The 18499-nt window shown below is 44.0% G+C and overlaps 1 protein-coding gene, 1 non-coding gene and 3 pseudogenes across 2 annotated transcripts in view; 1 reads left to right on the forward strand and 4 right to left on the reverse strand.

The window, feature by feature from the left end:
- Positions 1–285: 285 nt before the first annotated feature.
- Positions 286–1064, reverse strand: LOC119285750 (annotated as a pseudogene).
- A 3150-nt stretch (positions 1065–4214) lies between these two features.
- LOC119288870 lies at positions 4215–5128 on the reverse strand (annotated as a pseudogene).
- Positions 5129–7640: 2512 nt separating this feature from the next.
- Positions 7641–8861, forward strand: LOC119288871 (annotated as a pseudogene).
- A 5770-nt stretch (positions 8862–14631) lies between these two features.
- Positions 14632–14705, reverse strand: TRNAD-GUC. The gene has a single exon. It is a non-coding gene; the product is annotated as a tRNA-Asp (tRNA).
- A 1044-nt stretch (positions 14706–15749) lies between these two features.
- The window catches only part of LOC119283495 (cytochrome c oxidase subunit 2-like), a 7158-nt gene continuing 4408 nt past the window's right edge, over positions 15750–18499 (reverse strand). Inside the window, exons 2-3 of the mRNA XM_037563021.1 lie at positions 17367–17653; positions 15750–16143 (exon numbers count right to left, since the gene is read on the reverse strand). Coding sequence (XP_037418918.1) covers positions 15750–16143; positions 17367–17653 — 681 coding nt within the window. The remainder of the gene's footprint in view (positions 16144–17366; positions 17654–18499) is intronic.

Below are 18499 nucleotides of genomic sequence, written 5' to 3' on the forward strand. Positions count from 1 at the left end.
TGGGGAATTAGTCACCTCTGTCCCTTCATCTTTTTGAAAGGAATCGAGGCCCGACCCGGCTCGCGTCGTTCCAACAACCGACAGGGAGCACCTCAGTATACGATCGCGCGCAGTAACTGGGAGTCCTAATACACCTAAGGCCAACTTCCATTCACCAAACCCAGGTTCATCTCGTGTAGTGATTATGGACTCGTACAAGGATATGGAGTCGACGGTTGATGTATCAGACTCGACCCTGTCTTTCGTAGCATGCTTTCCCATCTGTGTTGCAACTGATTCGGTAAGCTACGTGTCCGGTGCATGGAAAACTGCCTTCGGTCTCCCAACCTTACTCATGGCAACCTTCCGGCCGCCCAACGACCTATAACGCTAGTCACTACTCCCACTAGGGCTAGGAAGTAAGCCCCACAACCCAAAGCGGCGAAGAACAAATAGAATTTGCTACAAAAGCCGGCTAACGGGGGTATTCCTGTGTATGAGAACATTGTAATGGAGAAGGTCATAGCGAAAATAGGATCGTTTTGGCTAGAGCGCCCAAATCCGCTATATATTTGACACGGGTTTGCCGTAATGCTAGAACTATGGCGAATGCATCTATCGTCATTGATGCATAAATAAATATACCAATTAGTAGTGATTGAATTCCTTCTATGGTTCCACATGAGAAACCAGTACGAATATAATCTACATGTCCAATCGAACTATGAGCTAGAGGTCTTTTGACTTTCGTTTGGGCCATGGCGGCCAGTGCTCCTAAGATCATAGAAGCAATGCTGCAGAAAAAGAAGATTTGTTGTAATGTACCCCCATAGGAAGCAACAATAGAAACACGTGACATATTTGCAGAAATAGAGATTTTAGGCGCAATAGAAAGGAATGCAGTCACCAGGGTGGGTGAACCCTCATAGATATCAGGTGCCCACATATATAGAGTCAAAAGAGAGATTGAGTCCGAGGGAGAGGGGGGTTTTCTTGGGGCTCGAGAGATTGAATAGATAGGGCCCCACAAGTTGTTAATTCGCCGCTGGGGAATTCACACAAAAGGGAAGGACTTATTCTCAACGAAAAAGTGCTCTCTGAACAGAACGTGAAAGTTGTTTTCCATCAGATGGCTGTTCACGTAACTCCACTCTCGACTTGGATTATATATCCATTTGGTCCGCTCTCGGCCATTCCACACGCTGCCTAGCAGAGACGTGGTTATCTGAAGTGGATTCTCTCTTTTGTAGTAGATGCCGAACCTGCTGCTTAGTGGGCGGGTGCAGCAGCTACATGGACCCCTTTCTTTATGTTGTTGCAAGCGCTTTCCCGGGCCGAGCCGGAATTCTTTATTAGAACGTCGGCAGGCAAAGCCCGAAGGAAGGCTGCTATCCCCTCGGCCTTCTTCCTTTTCGATGAAAAACAAATCGACATCTCAATCTCCGAAAGCGTTTTCCTTACCCAGCTAATATCCCCCCTTCGTCGAGCCTTTCCATTAGTGGTAAGGGATATGCACCTTATCTGAACGTCGGCAGGCATTCCGGAATTCTCCTTTTTTGGCCCCGGGTGAACATAGGCTCAAACATGATTGGAGGGGTCCTAGCTACGCCATGCGTTCAGTAAAAAAGCAAGCCTCTGGGAAGCTGCAGGGATTACAAAAAGAGGGTGCTTTCCTGTGTTGCACTGAAAAAAGGACAAAGGAGAAGACGCTCTTCGACTTTCTTTCTTCCTCTCGCGCCCGCCTAAGCCCGGCCCGCGTTAGAGGGGAAGATTAGCAAAGCGGAAAAAGACAGAGGGAGGGGGAGCTGCATCTTATTCTCTTCGCGAGAACTTCAGGATCGGAGAAGCATTCGGAAGGGGCGAGGCCTTCATTTCGTTAGCAGAAGCAGAAACAATCCAATCCATTCGAGGCTTCGGGGAACCCAAAAACGAACTCTGTTTACTTTTTTCATAGATAGATGATATATATAGGAATAATATATACATCCCTTTACTTTAGATGTCTATGTATCTATTTTGGAATCATCTCCCGATTCTCTTTTTTTCTAATTCGCACTGCTCTTTCTCTCTAAATTGCATCAAAGAAAATAGAGAGAGAGAGAGCAGATGGATCCTATCCCCTATAACGAACACTCATTCCTATCTATTGATAGAAAATAAAGTTCTTCGTCGCGGACTTTTTCTTTGTTCTTTTTTTTTAGATTGGAGGAATTCCTCATATCCAAGGCAGCTCCCCACAAACACCCCACCCATATGACTATGCCCCCTTTTGAATCGACAGTAGATTGGGCTTCATAGCTACTTTCATTCTAAAGACGAATATTAGTCAATAGGCAGGCTTCTTTCAGTAGCACACATATTCATTTTCACCGGGCTCCGTGCACCTTTGGTACTTCTGGAGGGCAAGCAGTTTTATAGTGACTTCTTTCTTAGGGTAGGGCGACAAATACTTCCAATTCCGGAAAGGTCATTGGGTCACCTTTGGAAGCTAAAGCGAAAGTTGTAGAAAGCCGGGAGAAAAAGTGAAAGCTTGCTCGAAACGGCCTATACCCTAACCCTCGGAAGCGAAGACGCAAAGCGTCACTTTTTTCAAAAGGAAGGAGTTTTTTCTGACTGAATCCATCCATAAAGCCGCCAAGGAAACGAAGTTCGTTCCCTTTCATCAAGTGGGTAAGGTAGGCAAACCACTTAAGCTTTGCCTTAGACTGACGGAACAAAGCTAAGAAGTAGGCTGAATGGAAAAAGGAAAGGGATAAGGGCGGTCATCGCTTAGCGCGAAGGCTCCTGGTTCGATACGGTACTAAAGGTCCTCGGACTTCCAGGCGGTTTTTCTTTTGGGCTGCTGTAAACCCTTGGATCTCGCCAATATAGCCTCCTATGGTTTTCGTTACTGAGATATCTTTTCTTTTTTCCCAGGGATTTTTTGGGTAATCAGCTCCCATGCTGCAAACAGTCAAATCTGAACCTTGTCGCTCTTCTTTCCTCGTGGGCAGGAAGCACACCAGCAGCGTGCGTTGCGTGATTCCACTGTGTTTTTTGCACTTGACTGGGTGGACAGTTGACCGGAAGATAACTTCGATTCGCCCGGCCAGTAGGCGGGCGGCGTGCTTATCTTGTGTGACAACACTACAGAGCGAGTAGCTCTTCTAGTCGGGCAGCTGTGTGACAACACTCCTGAGAAAGCGGCGCTTTTGTGTAACATGCTATGGTCTCAACGCCCTTACGAGGTAGTGATGAGTTTCACGCGCTCTAAGCCCGGCCCGTGCGCAGTTAGGAGGATTAGCCGCTATCTGAGCGGTACCACCCACCCTACCCTACTACCTATAGGGGGCCGTCCGTCCTACAGCCGCCCGAAAAGGAACTGCAGTAATCTTGAATAGGAATCCTACAGCGATAAAAAGAATCCCCATAAAAATACCACTAGATCGAGCACCAGTGATTTCGTATCCGGTCAAAATCTTGGCTAATTGATCGAACTGGGTAGCTCCAGTAGACCCATAGATCATGGAACAAATAGGGTGGGTAGGCCCAACCACCACACTACACGTATAGACGCGAACCCCCCCTCCTTACCATACGTGCGACTCTCACCGCATACGGCTCGCACAAAGACTCCAAAATCCATCCCGAGCTTTTTATTCCACCTCTCCCTCCTCTCTAATCCTCGATCAAACTAGCCTTCCCCAGCAAGAAAACGTATCCGCTTTAGCAACAAAGCGCTCATCCCTTGCTTGTTCTTGAGCGCGCAAGGCGCTCAAGACAGTGATTCTTGCTTAAAAAAAGGGCTAAAGCACTCCATCTTCGAAGCTGGAGTTTGCAACTTCAAAACTACAGGTTTTAGCCCTCCTGCTGGGTGGGCGCTTCCTTCGTCTATCGTATGTCTCGCTTGGCTTCGTCCCGAACCAAGGAGGCATGATGGCGGGCGTGTGTGTGTGCCGACTGCAGAGACTACAAGCCGATGCCGGAAGCGACTCGCTTCTATTCTCGATTGGATATAGATGGGGAATCTCTATAGATCGTCTTTTTTTGACAACCTCTCTAAAACGCATACGAGAAAATTGCACTTCACGGCACGGCAAAAAAAAGAGCTTCGCTCGGTTGGCCCTCCTAGGCTTCCGCATACTAGGAAGAATGGAAGGAAATCCTTCGATAACACTTCTTCCTTATTTGAAGAAATGATATCCGACGCCCGTGGAAACTCTTTCATTTCAAAAAAGTTCTTCTTCTTAAGAAGCAAATAGCATTTCCTATTGATTTGTCCCCTGGACTAGACCTATGTAGATTCGGAATTATCCGTCGCTACGCTGTTCCCAAGGACTAGCAAAATCGAAATAGCGAAATTCTTGGGTCATCTCAATGGGTTCAGAAACCACACGTTTCCCTGGATCATCATAGCGTACTTCCACATATCCACTCAGAGGAAAGTCTTTTCGTAATGGATGACCCTCGAAACCATAATCTGTTGATATACGGCGTAAATCCGGATGATTGATGGAAGAAACACCAAACATATCCCATACTTCTTGCTCCTACCGGCCGGCTGATGGAAATAGACTGACTACCGGAGATATTTGTGTTACTTCGTCTGCACTTGTTTGTACATGAATGCGTGAGTTATACCGAGTACTCAGTAAATTATGGACAACTTCAAATCTTCGTTTTTGAGAGGGATGATCCACTCCGCAAATATCGATCGAAACTTGAACCCTTGTATAGGTATGCCATTTTAGAAAGCACAACAATGGAAATGGGTAGTCAGTATTGGTATAAGATCTATTCCCATGTTCCGATCTTTTCATTTTATGTACCCATTTCTTGGGTAAAATCTCCCAACTATATTGGAAAATGGATTGGTTATCCATAAATGAAAATAAAGAAAGCTTTATTTTGGTTCCGCTTCTTGCTCTAAGAAGAAAGACTTGTCAGAAATCGCCGGTTGGGTTGGTCCGACCAAGAATGGCATGGGAGTGGAGAGGCAGAAGTGAAAGACTGGCTACAAATAAAGAACCAAAACTGCACACTTTATATAGTTATGTATCCAGGATCGGCTGCATGCTCTAGTGTTGAATCGGGTATAGAACCCAGGATGCTTGGTTACAATTCCGAATCCGCTAAACCATCGCCCGTGGAAAAGTATTATACAGAGCATTAGTACTTACTCTGATCCTTTCCTTATATTTAGATTCTAGTAGTTTATTTCAGTCATATTCGTATCCTTACTGCGGTTTAGTAAGGGTAACAAATAAAAGTATGCAGGTTCTATTTTATTGTTCCGAGACATATGATGATAGCATTGAGAATAAGAAATCTTTGCAAAATGCACGCATTATTAAGGAGTTCTGGAACGATTACTACGCTAAGCTGTTGGATATTGACAAAACGAAAAAGACTTCTAATGTTGATATTTATCAGGATGATGTTAGAAAGTTGTTGATTAATGAAAAGAAGAATCAAAATGGTGTGTTTTCTGATACTGAATTAATAGATTTACAGAATCAAATTGCAAATTGCACAATGAAGTTCGATGAGGATAATCTATTTAAAGTAACTCCTAACATAGTAAAGTTCTTGATTAATAAAGATCAGCCTAACGCTCAGCAATATCTAAAGGGTTGCCTACCAAGTAGCTTACCTATGCTTAAGATGTTTGGTATCTATACGCTTGAGGCTATCATGATTCATGTACTAGGCTTGGTATTCAACACTCTTCAGGAATCATCCGCAGTTAAGGTAGCTAGATTTATCGATCAACTTAATTCAACTGTACTAGAACAAGCAAGGTTTCTACAATACAAAGCACCAGGTAGTGGTAAGGTGGAAGCAGTACTCACTAGTAAGGTAGAATTAGTTAAGGATGTTGTTCAGCCCAAAGGTGCTAGCAAAAAAGAGAAAAAGAAAAAAATCAGTGTCATTATGATATCGGGAAATACTTGCTCCAATTCATGATTGAAAGAAATGTTCTACATATATCAATAGATAGGGGAGTAACAAAAGAAGATCCAGTGCTGGTTCTTAAGAAAGGTCAAGGGTATATAGAGAATTCTTGTTATGTTCTGTGCAATTTGAACATAAATCTGCTCCCTATCAAACTCAATCTTCCGATGCTTTGCAAACCCTTGGATTGGCAACCAGCAGAGAGGGGGTCTGATCCTGATACATTATCGGATCTGATAGGAGATTACTATGCAAACCCACGGGGGATATCTAGAATCAATTTCGGCTATTAACTTCCCATGACTTAAACCACTTCTATATAAAGTTACATAAAAAAGAATACAAGCAGATGTGTGATATTTTGAATGGGCTTCAGCCTCAAGCATTTGAAATAAACAAAAGGCTCTTGAGATTTCTGGAAAAGAATCGTCAATGTTTAGTTGAGTGTGGGCTTCTTTTACCAAATTCTCTAGCTCGCGTGAATCCGACAGAAGCCTCAGACATATTGAGGGAGTGCTACTTCAATAACGTCAAAGGTATTAATAATGCTTGTAGCTATAACATACTGTTAAATAAATTATTAAAATAGGTGCAGCAGGCTAGTTATGAAGATTTTTGAATAAGACTTGCGTCAGCATACGAAGGTTATCAATTCTATTTGCCAGCATTCATGGACTTCCGTGGTAGAATCTACCGTTCAGGTGTATTGCATTTTCATGAGCGTGATTTGTCAAAAAGTTTATTACTCTTTTCGGCCGATCATCCTCAACCTCCAGCACAAAACCACCTGTCGGAAAAAAGAATCTCAGTCAACACTTAGCATGTGCTATAGCCTTTAAGTATCCAAAATTCTCGAACTTAGATGATGCCCTTAAATGGTATAACGAACACCAGACTGAAATGTTTACTTCGGACGAAAGTTTCATTCAATTTGCTGCGCAAGCTAGTGATCCATTTTTTCATAGCCAAGATCCTTTCTCAGGATGAAGGAGTGAGTAATTATCATTAGGTTCTAGTGACCCAAGATGCGAGTGCGAGTGCATATCAAATTATGAGTTATCTCTTGCTTAACTTAGAAATGGGTAGGAGAACGAATCTTCTTCCATCTTAAGACGGTAAAATCCAAGATGTGTACAAGTGCTTGCGGGATGATCTTAATAAATTCTTGGATACCAGATTGAATAATGTTAGTAGTAGTAATTAGAAGAAAAAACTCATAGATTCTATGTTAACCAGAAAGTTCGTCAAAGGATTGTTTATGCCATCTCCATAGGGGTCCGTCCGGTTCTTCCTCAAATGGGTTGCCTCAATCTTTATCAAAGTTTTGGTATCTAGCTTATCCAGCTACAGTATAGTATACTCCTTCCTTGCTCGATAGAGCTCTTTGAATCCGCTTCAACTGAATGCGTAAAATAGAGTAATTTCTTCAAAAGCCAGTTTCTTTCGAGAAGGCAGGAGGCCCATGGCGAGTTACAATAGTGCCAGTTCTTGTACGGAAGGCCGTAATTCCGGTAACCTCGACTGCTCTAAGAATGATCCGGGCTAGCCGGGCACATCACATCAAAGTTAGGTCATTTGTCAAAAACATGGCAAATAGCTCAGTTGGTTTAGTAAGGGAGCTATTCTCTCACTTAAACCACTCCCATATTAGGTATTCTATCTCATCTTAAAGTTCCCCTGCATTACCCATAACTTACCACCTGTATCTCCGAAACTCAAATCGCAAAATGACAATGCTTTCGATAATCCGTACTAAATTACTTTGTACGAATGCACATCTCGGCCATCGGGTAGCTGATCACCATTTCAAAGTCTATATCTGTGGTTCAAGAAATGGAATTGCTATTCTCGATTCAGACAAGACACTGATTTGTTTACGAAATGCTCTTCATTTTATAGGATCTCCCAGTCGTCAAAAAGGCCGTTCCTTCTTTTTCAAGACCAATCATTTATTTATTTATGAGATAACGGAAGAAATGGCGAGCTATTTAAGAAGCTATTTAAGAAATGTGAATTCTCATTGTTTCGATGATTCTCAATGGAAGATCGGGGCGTTTTTGACCAAATCTTTTGCAAATAACAAAAATTCCGTTCAAGAAAGAAGAAGATCAATTTTGCGTTGAACCAACAACCTGATTGTGTGGTTATTCTGAATGCAGATAGAAAGTCTTCGGTCATACTGGAAGCTGATCGATCACAAATACCTATTCCATCCTTAGTTGATTCTACGATCCCATGGGAATCCTATAAAAGAATCACTTATCCCATCCCAGCGAATGATCCTATACAGTTCGTATATCTATTTCGTCATTCGATCATGAAAACAGTGATTCTTGAACAGAATGCGATTAGTAGAGAAGCGCAATCTCTCAGAGTCACTTTGAGTACAGGGAAGTCCGCAGGAGGGATGAGATCCGCCTGCTACTCCACCTCTTCTTCTTCCCCAATAGACGAAGAAGAAAAGAGGGCCAAGGCGCTATTGGAGATGCGCAAAAAATATCCATCGGGAGATGGCGCTGACGCTGACGCTAACGCTCGCAAGACGGTTTTGCAGGCAATTTCTAAAAATACTTTTTTTCGTTGAGCTCATAACCCGGTTTGGGCCGATTGACTCTGAGAGCGATCGAGGGGTCGCGGGCTCACACCTTGCTTTTGCGCATAGGATCGAAGAGATCCTAGAATTTAATGGAAAGAGCAGCGGCTCTCTGAAAGATCTCATTGATCTTAAATTGGATTTGGAAGACGCCTCTAAAAGAGAGGAGATTCTACTTCCATATTTTTCCTCAAAAAAAGAGGCAAAGTCCTAGCGTGATACAAAAAGAAATAATGGGCAAGGGCGGGGAATGATAGGTTCATAGATGTGGAGTAATCAGTTCTTCATTTGAAGAGTTAGTTGGCTGGCCTACCGGCCCGCAGATGTAGAGAGGTTGCCCCCACCATCCTCTTGAACTGCGAAATCAAAGCGATTCCTGTTGATGGAAGAAAGGCTAATTTCATTTGATCCGATCCGCCTATGCCAGTTCGAGTCTGGCGAGTCGCTATCATCTGTTGCCCTAACTTTTTCTATTAGCTCATCTTGTCCGTAGTGATATTTTGGAGAAGGAGCAATTACCGGAGTGAGAAAGGTAGAAAGAAGCAATCACGAAAGCTAGTGATAGTTGTGGCTTATTGTACTAATCTTGTTTGTTCGGTAGCTCGCATCAGCAGCTTTAAAAGGAATAGAAAACGAGGCTTTTTCCACCACACCAGGGGCGGGCATTACGCTCAAGCAGGGGAAGTCAATTTGACTGCTGCTCGAGAACCTGTTTGAACAAGAAGAAGTAGCATGGCTCCAGCGGGGCAGAGCCAATTGGCTACGACATGGTGACCGAAATACAAATTTTTTCCACCACTTTGCAATTGCAAGAAAAAAGAGGAATCTGATCAAGTACTTGATGAGCGATACTGGAGATCGAATAGAAGGTAATGACTTACTCGATGCACATATTTAGGGCTATTTCTCTCATCTGTTTAATACGCAATTCTCTTCGATAAGAAGGGTTCTCTTGTGTTCCAGGGTTGATTAAGCGTCTGGTGGAACAGGGATACATTGTGTGAGGCCAAATTGCCTGACGAATTGATGAATATGGCTCAATATAGACTGGTCCAGGTATACCGGTCAGTCTTGAGCCACCAGGATAGCCTTCCACATATCATGTTCCTCCCTTGAGTGGTAACTCTTTTCTAACCTTAGAATCCTGAACCAATTTGCTCCAAAGACTCTATCATTGAAAGGAGTCCATAGGTTGATAAAATAGGCTTTCATGAAAACCACACGTAGATAGAAAAGGTAAGAGTTACACGTGCCAGAAGCGAGGAATACCGCTCGGAAGCCTGATTGAACCTGTCCTCATTCACTGCTATCTCCATATATTGGATGCCAAGCTTGAAAGGGTAATGGTCCGAGAGGATGGGGCCGTAGTCTTCTATTACGCACGCTACACAGACGATATGGTCTTCGGCTTACCGAGAGGGGATAAGTCCACGCGAGTCACCCAGGGTCTCAAAAAGGTCCTAGATAGAGTCCTTAGGGAGCTCCTACAGGGCTTCACTTCTACTGAAATTTCCAAAAAACAACCAGGGAGGCTACAAATTATCGGCTTGCCCCTGTCTCTGAAAAGTGAAGGTCAGCTCCACGTGGGTATTCCATCCAAACGATGGGAGAAGAGGATGACACTCGTTCATATTGAAAACCGGAGACGAAGGGAAAGAGGTTTGGTTGGAACATGTTCTACAAGAACTCCTGTGTAGAACACGCCCGTATCTATTCTATGGGCTGGCTTCAGGCCAACCCTACTGCTGAAGTAGAAAGCATCATATTCCGGTTTTTCCAACACTTGATCAGGAACGGGGCGCAGAAATTCCTTGAAGAGAAGGGGATGCCTACAACCAATGGCTAAATAAAGGCATATGTCGAAAAGTGCAACTACTAATAGATTCAGTAAAGGAAGGCCCGGAACGGGCTGAGCTACTGCCCGAAATAGAAGAGGACGACTAGAGTAGAGGAGCCTAATTCCAATCCAAACAATTGACGAGGGAGTCCAATTATTTTTCTGTTCTTGATTGTTTCAATTGCACTTTCTTCATTAGAGGGTTGCTTGGAAAGTGCGATAGTTATGGCGCTTGGAGTATACGGATTGAATTCTTCCTTCTTCTATAGGTCTTTCTGGGTGGCGAGGCAGAAAAAAGGTGTAGAGAGGGAGAAGGTACATAAAAAACGATTTCTAAGGTAGAAAAGAGGCATCCACCAGTCATTGAGAACAGCTAATCCCGGAATTAGCAGGCCGGTATGCGAAGAGAATTCGGTATTGAATCCGCGAGGCCAGGTGAAGAAAAGTCCAATATGGGTGGATTACCTTTTTCTGAAGGATAAGTCTCTGGGACTGACTGAACTGGATGTATAGCGTCAAGATAAGAAGCACGATAGTCAACGATGTACCTTGTGGGGTGGGGTACGAGTAGACCAGACCAATGATGAAAAGCATAGATACGAGCATGGCCTCCCTGTCTCAAAAGCAGGCCGCCAAGGGTGCTCGCATGAAGCATTTCTCACTCATAAATAAGTAGTTATCACAAATTTAGAAACATGCTCTGATTTCTCTTATCGAATTTCATTCAGATTTTCCAGTATTCGGAGTTGCTTGGGAAAAGGTCTAGTCAGGGTCGGTTCTGTTCGGAGTTTCGGGTTGATCGGAAAAAACACCCTAATTAAGACTTTTGTATAGTTTGTGTCAACCTGAGTTTGGTTAAGTGCCCGCCTGCCTAGATAGATACATAAGTGTCAGTTTGAATGAAGTCAAGTGTAAACCGTGTCAACAACGAGAAATTGAAGTGTAAATCTGGATGGTTTGAAGTGGAAACCTTAACATGCAAAAGTGTCTACCTCATTAGAAAAGCAAATATCTACCGGTGATATATTCATTCGAGTATCAACCGGCGTCAACGAGTTGTCAAACTCCAAATATTTCGTTCATAGGGGCATGAAGAAGTTGCTAAACCGGTTGTAAAGTGGCTCTGATAAAAACCATCATTGCTTTACTTTTTACTTTTCATCTAGTAACGTGCATGAATGGATATGGTGGGTAAGATTTGAAAACGTTTGACATCAACCGGGCTCTACTTTGCTTTTACTTTACTTCACTTGCCAGGTCATTGTTGTCGATATTGAGGTGAGGACTCTCTCTTTATTCTCGTTTTATTTCTCACTAAATGATCTAACAAACGCATGATTTGATTACTAAATATTGAGTCATTGAACGAATATTCGAGTAAATTCACCTTTTCCTATGAAAGCAAGGATTGGGCTGGGTTGCTTATTCGTCATCACGGAGCAACCCGGTACCTTTTCTTAGGCGAGCGACTGAGACGAGATCTTTCAATTATGCCGTTTTGGTCAAATCCCAGGGCTCTTTCTGATTTGATTAAATACTTCTATGTTGTATGATAATAGAAAGTCAAGATCTCACTCGCTTTTTCTGCTTTGTATTCTCGGCTATTGCCTTTTTCCACATCGATTGCTATAGGAGTTCCATCCTCAACCTATGTATGCTCAAAGAACTGGATCACGGAACTCTCAGCCCTTCGCCCCAAGGCTACGAAAACGTTTCTACTCCCTTTCCCTTCCCAACGTCATATCTTTCTTCGACAAGAAGGAAAGATCACTCTCTATCTAAATGATAGAACCACTGGCACGGTACCTTTCACATTGGTAAGTCAAATCCTGGTGAAGACATCATGAGCAATGACACGACGACATCATCTCCACTTCGTAGCCCATCGGTCTTCATTCATTGAAGCCAGGGCATTGACTGACTTTCAGCGATCGCTATAAGAAAGACATAAAAAAGTTCTCCTAAACATGTTCCTTTCCATTACTACTACTTGGAATTGGAAGTCTAGGAGCAAGACTAACCTTTTTCTTTCGTTTAAATAAAGTCGAGATGTAGCTTTCTCTATCTCAAGAAATTATTCCACCTCCATTCATTGGAGAACAAAGCGTTATCTGATTAGATCCTTGCTTCAAACTCAACCGAATCAAGTTTCAAAAATAGATGTGGAAGAGGCAAAGGGAAGAGCGGGGTTGCCGAATTGTTTCTCAGAGCCGGACGAAACATCTATCTCTATTTACAATACCCTTACCCCCAAGAAAACTTTCTCGAAAAAGGTTGTCATCGTAATAGGGATTGCACCTCAACGTGGCAGCCCTCAATTCTGCCAATTGTGTGTGACTTGTACTCTTCTAGGCTTCCTCTTTGCCTCAAGTGATTAAACTCATCAACTACACCAACCACATTTCTTACCTCAAACCTCTCTACAATCTCTTGAATTCACTCTTGCCAAGATAATTGTCCCCTATTCACTAAGAAACTGTTGTACCAGCTTTCAGCTCTCCCCCTAAGGTGCATAGCCAAAAGTTCTACCTTGTACCAATCCGTAACTTGGTACACCGAAAAGTAATGTTCACACTTTTGTATCCAAGACCTGGCCCCTTCAAATATTGGAAAAGAAACTCTAGGAGGTTGATGTATCTGCTGCCCATATTGATATTGATTTTGCGGCCTTTGTTCTTGCAGGTATTGGTACGAGTCATGCTGTTGAGTTGGAAGCGGTTGGTTAAGGTAAGTATATATTGGCACTTCTGGTTTCATGGAATTTCCAGCATAGGGCAAAAGTATTGGTTGGGAAAATGGGATATTTGGTATTGAATTGGGTCTTGGTTGTGGTGGTGGAGGTGCAGGATTAGGTCTAATATTATCATGTTTTGAGTTGTGAGGAAGGCCATAGGTGGCTGGAAACAAGTGTTCGTGCCAAGGTTTTGAGGGGGATAGAGAGGGTTATTTTTGTGATTGGGTCTTTTAGTTGCTTTGCTACTAGAGGTCTAGGTGGTTAGGGGTTTAAAGGTCTGGAATAGGTGTGAGTGGTGGTCACATTCAGTACCAATGGTACGGTAATTGGAGGTTCAGGCGGTTCAGGCCTAGGATAAGAGCTAGAGGCTTGTTGAGGGGTAGCCATGGTTTCAGCTTCACTGGCAACAGCTGGTAGGGACATTTGTTGTGGTGTTCTAGGAAAATGAACCATATTGCCCCTAGTTGTGTTAATCGAGCTATGCTCTTCTTCAACGCTCTGCGCCTTCAAAAAAGTAGTTTTGTTGCTTGCGCTTTAATTTAGGAGTTTCAACTTAACTAGCATATGTGCATTTGGGTTGTTGGCATATGTCGGCTACATACTGGATGCTTTTCCATCATTGTTCGACCTGCACAGAAACAATGGGTCCCTTCTGGTTTCTTTTTCTCCCTCCAAGTTTGTTCTTCACTGTAATGTGTGTCAACTCAACAAGAGTGAGCACACCCTTCTTGTTGGTCTTCTTCAACCTTTGTCTGTTCCATTACAACCCGGGTCTTCTATTCCAATGGATTTTCTTGAGGCACTCCCCAAGTTTTATGGTTATAGCTCAATACTTGTGGTAGTGGACCGTTTCACTGGCTCATTTCATTCCTCTATCTCACCCTTTTAGCTGTATACCCTATCTTGTATCCAGTAGTAAGTCTACTCTTCTTACCCCCTCTCCTCTACCTTTTGTGGCCCATCTATTAGCTTTTTGACCATCTTTGAGTCATAGCGAGACGGCTCTATCTCATTTCACAAGTACAGCCGTAAGTACAGTTGCGGGCATCAACGATCAGCAGTACTGAGCTATGGAAAGTCTATCGAATTATAGCTACGAAAAGTCTATTGAAAGGACCTAATCAAAGGCTACTACAGCTATAACTGACCCGCCTATGGAATCTATTGGCTCGGCTGAACCGACATGAAATGAAAGAGAGGAAGGCGGAAGCTATTGGCAAATAGAGGGGGGATGTTCTCCGTGTCTTTTAGCCCTCACTAGATGACAACTTGCTTACTTTTCACTTCTTCTTAAGCTTGGCAGACTAGTTCCTGACTGACTTGATAGTGCGATGAGCTTACTTGCTCTAGTTCTATCCTCGGGATTTACTTACCTGAGTACCTAGCACCGAGGATCGATGTAATTTACTTTCAAAAAGATGTTGTTGATGCTAACACGCATATAAATAGATGTTCCCCACTGCTTGCTCCTCTTACCCGAATGGGGTTATATGCCTTAGTGAAACTCAGGGTAAAGTGGCAGAGGTATGACCTCGGGAAGAAAGAAAGATCGGGCGGGGAAAACGGGGTTCGAACCCGCGACTTCTGGCGTGACAGACCAGCACTCTAACCAACTGAGCTATTTCCCCCTTTCGTAACTACTGTCGATTCAATAGTCACCTACCGGTTACCTTTGTAACTATACCAAAGTAGCTGTACAATAGAATGCCCTTCGCCTTTAGTACTTTTCTTATATATATTATGTTATATACTAAATGTGTCAAAGCAATAGAACTTATTGAAAAAAACAAGCCCATCTTTCTCAAAAAGGAAGAGAGGGTGCGCCCCCCCCAGAGAGAACCACATTCTTTCAAGAAAGTTCTAATTAATTATGTAGAAAAAGAAATAAGGAAAATAGGAGTAAGCGAGTAGGGTCAACAAGATTCTAAACGAATACCACAAGTGACGGAACCGACGATGATGAAGAGATAAGGGGCGAAGGCGATTTTTTCTATTATTCCAATTCTTATTTATTGATTATCTAATTTATTTATATCCATATTCATTTTCATTTGCAAATACAAACTCTCTTTCATTTTCTTTTTACTTTTGCGCTAAGGATAAGGGAACTGAGAAAAAAAGAGCTGGCTTGGCTGGTACATCAAGCATATGACATATTGCTTGTTCCGTGTGGTACACATATCTGTCAATGTCAATCAAGTAAGAAAATGTATTCCCACTGTCTGAGGAAAAGGTGAAGAATTGCAATTTATTGAGCTTGTAAGGCCCGTTGAAGTCCCCGAGAAAGGGTATAAATAGGGCTATAAGTAGGCCGTTTGCTATTGCAATAAGGGCTGCTCGCCTTTCCTTTTGACGGCTTGGCTTCCTATCGCTCCTATGTAGTGGTCGGCCTTAAAAGGAGTCTTCCTACCATACCATCATGCATGCCTATGTTATAGTGTGTTAAGCTTCGCCGGAAGCAAGCAAGATGATGAAGCGAAGCTTCGTAGACAAGGCTCGTTCCGTGCTTGACTTACGAGCTCATGTAGTAAGGCCTCACCCTACTTCAATAAGGGCTTATGCACTCCACTCGTAAACGAGCGTTAGAGCTTTCTGAGCGAGCGAGCGAAGCCTTACTAGAGCTTCCCCCTTCCCTCACCCGAGAATTGCATTTCCGCTTCAGCTTCCCAGGTTTAGTTGGTTTGGAGGATTAATTGATTGGATACCCAATCCGCATAATCTTTCAAAGTCACTGCTTCTACGATGATAGGCGTAAAGGCATGATTAGTTCCACGAATCTCACTGCACTGACCATAGTAAACTCCTTCTCGTTGTACCGAGATGGAGGTAAGATTTGAACGACCAGGTACAACATCACATTTGACACCTGAGGAAGGTACAGCCCAACTATGAGGTACATCAGCGGGTGTTACAATCATACGTAGATGAGTTTTGGCTGGTACAACCACTCTATTGTCAACTTCTAATAAACGTGATTGACCCAATTCTGGATCATCTTCTAGAATCGTATAACTGTCAAAAGTGAGTGACTGTTCATTGGAACTGTTATAGTCCGAATACTCATAAGGTTGAGTCGACGCCCGCCTCCCCCCAAACTTGACTTGCAAGTTTCCTCGCAAAAAGCTCTCCACGCATACTCTTATTTATAAAGAGCACTATTCTTGTTTAGTTAGGTAGTTCTCCCCCCTCTATGAGACCGTAAGACCCCGGTGGAATCGAAGGCCCGCTTACTAATAGGCAAGAGGGGACCCTTTCTTGCCCAGCCCTACCTACATCAGTGAAGCTGGAACCGAGGAAGACAATGTTCAACACACATGAGACAAAATGAAGGTATGGGACGGCCAGTTCACCATGGAAAGGGATGCTAGTCAGCTTTGGCAAAGTTGTAGGTCCCAATAGATCAGATCTCAAGAGTGATTCCTCACCTATCCCGCCAGGGGCCAAGTCGAAAGCCCTAGTATACATTCCCTATGCTCATGTGAACGGCCGGCCCGTAGATCTAAAAGGATCCATAAAAAAGACCGGAAAGTATGTTTGTCCACGAAAAAAAACTCGTTCATGAGACCTCGAATTCCCACGTTCCAGCCTGCATTATGCCAGCAGGTCCCACCCCCAATTTCTTGAGTCACCCTTATCTAAAAAAAGGACGGAGTCTATCTAGATCATAGGATCACTGTATTCAGAGGTCAATTCTCTTTCTTTGACCTCCCACCGTTCACGACATCCCTTGCTTCTCGCAAGAACGGCTCCTCGGTGGAGGAGTAGAAGCGCTGGTCCCCTTCGGTCAAGTGCTTGTGCATGCTCTTACCTACCGTAGGACCTCCGTCCCCGAAGCGAAGAAGGAGGAGCAGGAACAACAGGTTGTCCTCTCTTGGCCCAGTAGTTCCGCAACTACTACCGTGGTTGTTGCCAACGGGGATCCCTCATTCCGAAAGGTAACGGGACCTGCCCTTAGGTCCAAAGTTGTATGCCACTGCTGTGGTGCCGATAGATTCACTACTGAAGCCCCGTTATCGGACATTGCAGGCTTAGCATCTATTTTTCGTATATCGCTCCACCACACCAAGAAGAGGTATGTGTACCTCCAGCAATAACAAGAATGGAACCATAGGCTCCTATGCTGGGAGCATTTCGGGGTATAGGTCTAACCACCTCAACTCCCCGTTTTTGGCATGCTATAGTTCTTTTAGTCTCTCGACGACGGGAATGGGAGATGACCGGTAAGCCAGATGCTTCACGAACCACCGGTACATTTTGTTGCACTTAAATCACCCTTGTTAAGAGGCGCACTCAGATACCATTGATGTCCAATAGCTTTGATAGTAATGGTTGGATCTACTAATACCCCGTCCATTGAGTATAACAGAGCAAACGATGGTATGGCAATGAACAAAAGAATGACACTTGGAAATATGGTCCGAATAATTTCGATAGTAGTTCCATGAACAATCCTTTGTGGGATTGGATTAGTTTTCTCGTTGAAATGCCATAAAGCGTGAACCAACATCCGTGATACTGGTCTCGAAAAATCACATTCTCCCCGAACGCTGTTTTTAGAGCTCTCCTTTTTTGGAAACTTTCATTGCGCATAGTACGAAAACCAACAGAAATCCCACTGGCAAGGGTGTTGTGCCGGTTGCCGACCAGGCGATCGACCAGCTTCCGACCAGAAGCGTTGTGTAACACCCCGGATGTAACTTTCCCAATTTGTACTCCAAATCTTGCCGTTTCCGGTGTTAAGTTATATTTATTTCCTCGGGTTCGGGTTTTTGTCTCCGTGTGTTGTTGTCGTTGTCATGCATCTCATATCATGTCATCATGTGCATTGCATTTGCATACGTGTTCATCTCATGCATTCGAGCATTTTCCCCGTTGTCCGTTTTGCATTCCGGCGCTTCGTTCTCCTCCGGTGGTCATTTCTAGCATTCTTTCGTGTGTGGGGATTAAACATTTCCGGATTGGACCGAGACTTGCCAAGCGGCCTTGGTTTACTACCGGTAGACCGCCTGTCAAGTTTCGTATCATTTGGACTTCGTTTGATACTCCAACGGTTAACCGAGGGACCGAAAAGGCCTCGTGTGTGTTGCAGCCCAACACCCCTCCAATTTGGCCCAAAACCCACCTAACTCTGCCCCCATCATCTAGGGCGTTCGATCACAATCGCGTGGCCGAAAACTGCACCTCATTTGGACTCTCCTAGCTCCCTCTATGCCTATATATAGACCCCCTCCTTCAAATTCGCGGTTCCACTCTCCCCCCTAACCTTAGATCCATCCACCGCCGCCGCCGGACGTGTCCGGAGCGGGCCGGACAACGTCCGCCGCCGCCCGCGCCCACTAGCGCGCTGCCACGTGGACGCCACCACCCATCGCCGCCGTGGCCCGCTCGGCCCACGGGGAGCCCGTCCCGAGCCGGATCGGGC

This window comes from Triticum dicoccoides, chromosome 4A (assembly GCF_002162155.2).
Source record: "Triticum dicoccoides isolate Atlit2015 ecotype Zavitan chromosome 4A, WEW_v2.0, whole genome shotgun sequence".
NCBI classification, from domain to species: Eukaryota; Viridiplantae; Streptophyta; class Magnoliopsida; order Poales; family Poaceae; genus Triticum; species Triticum dicoccoides.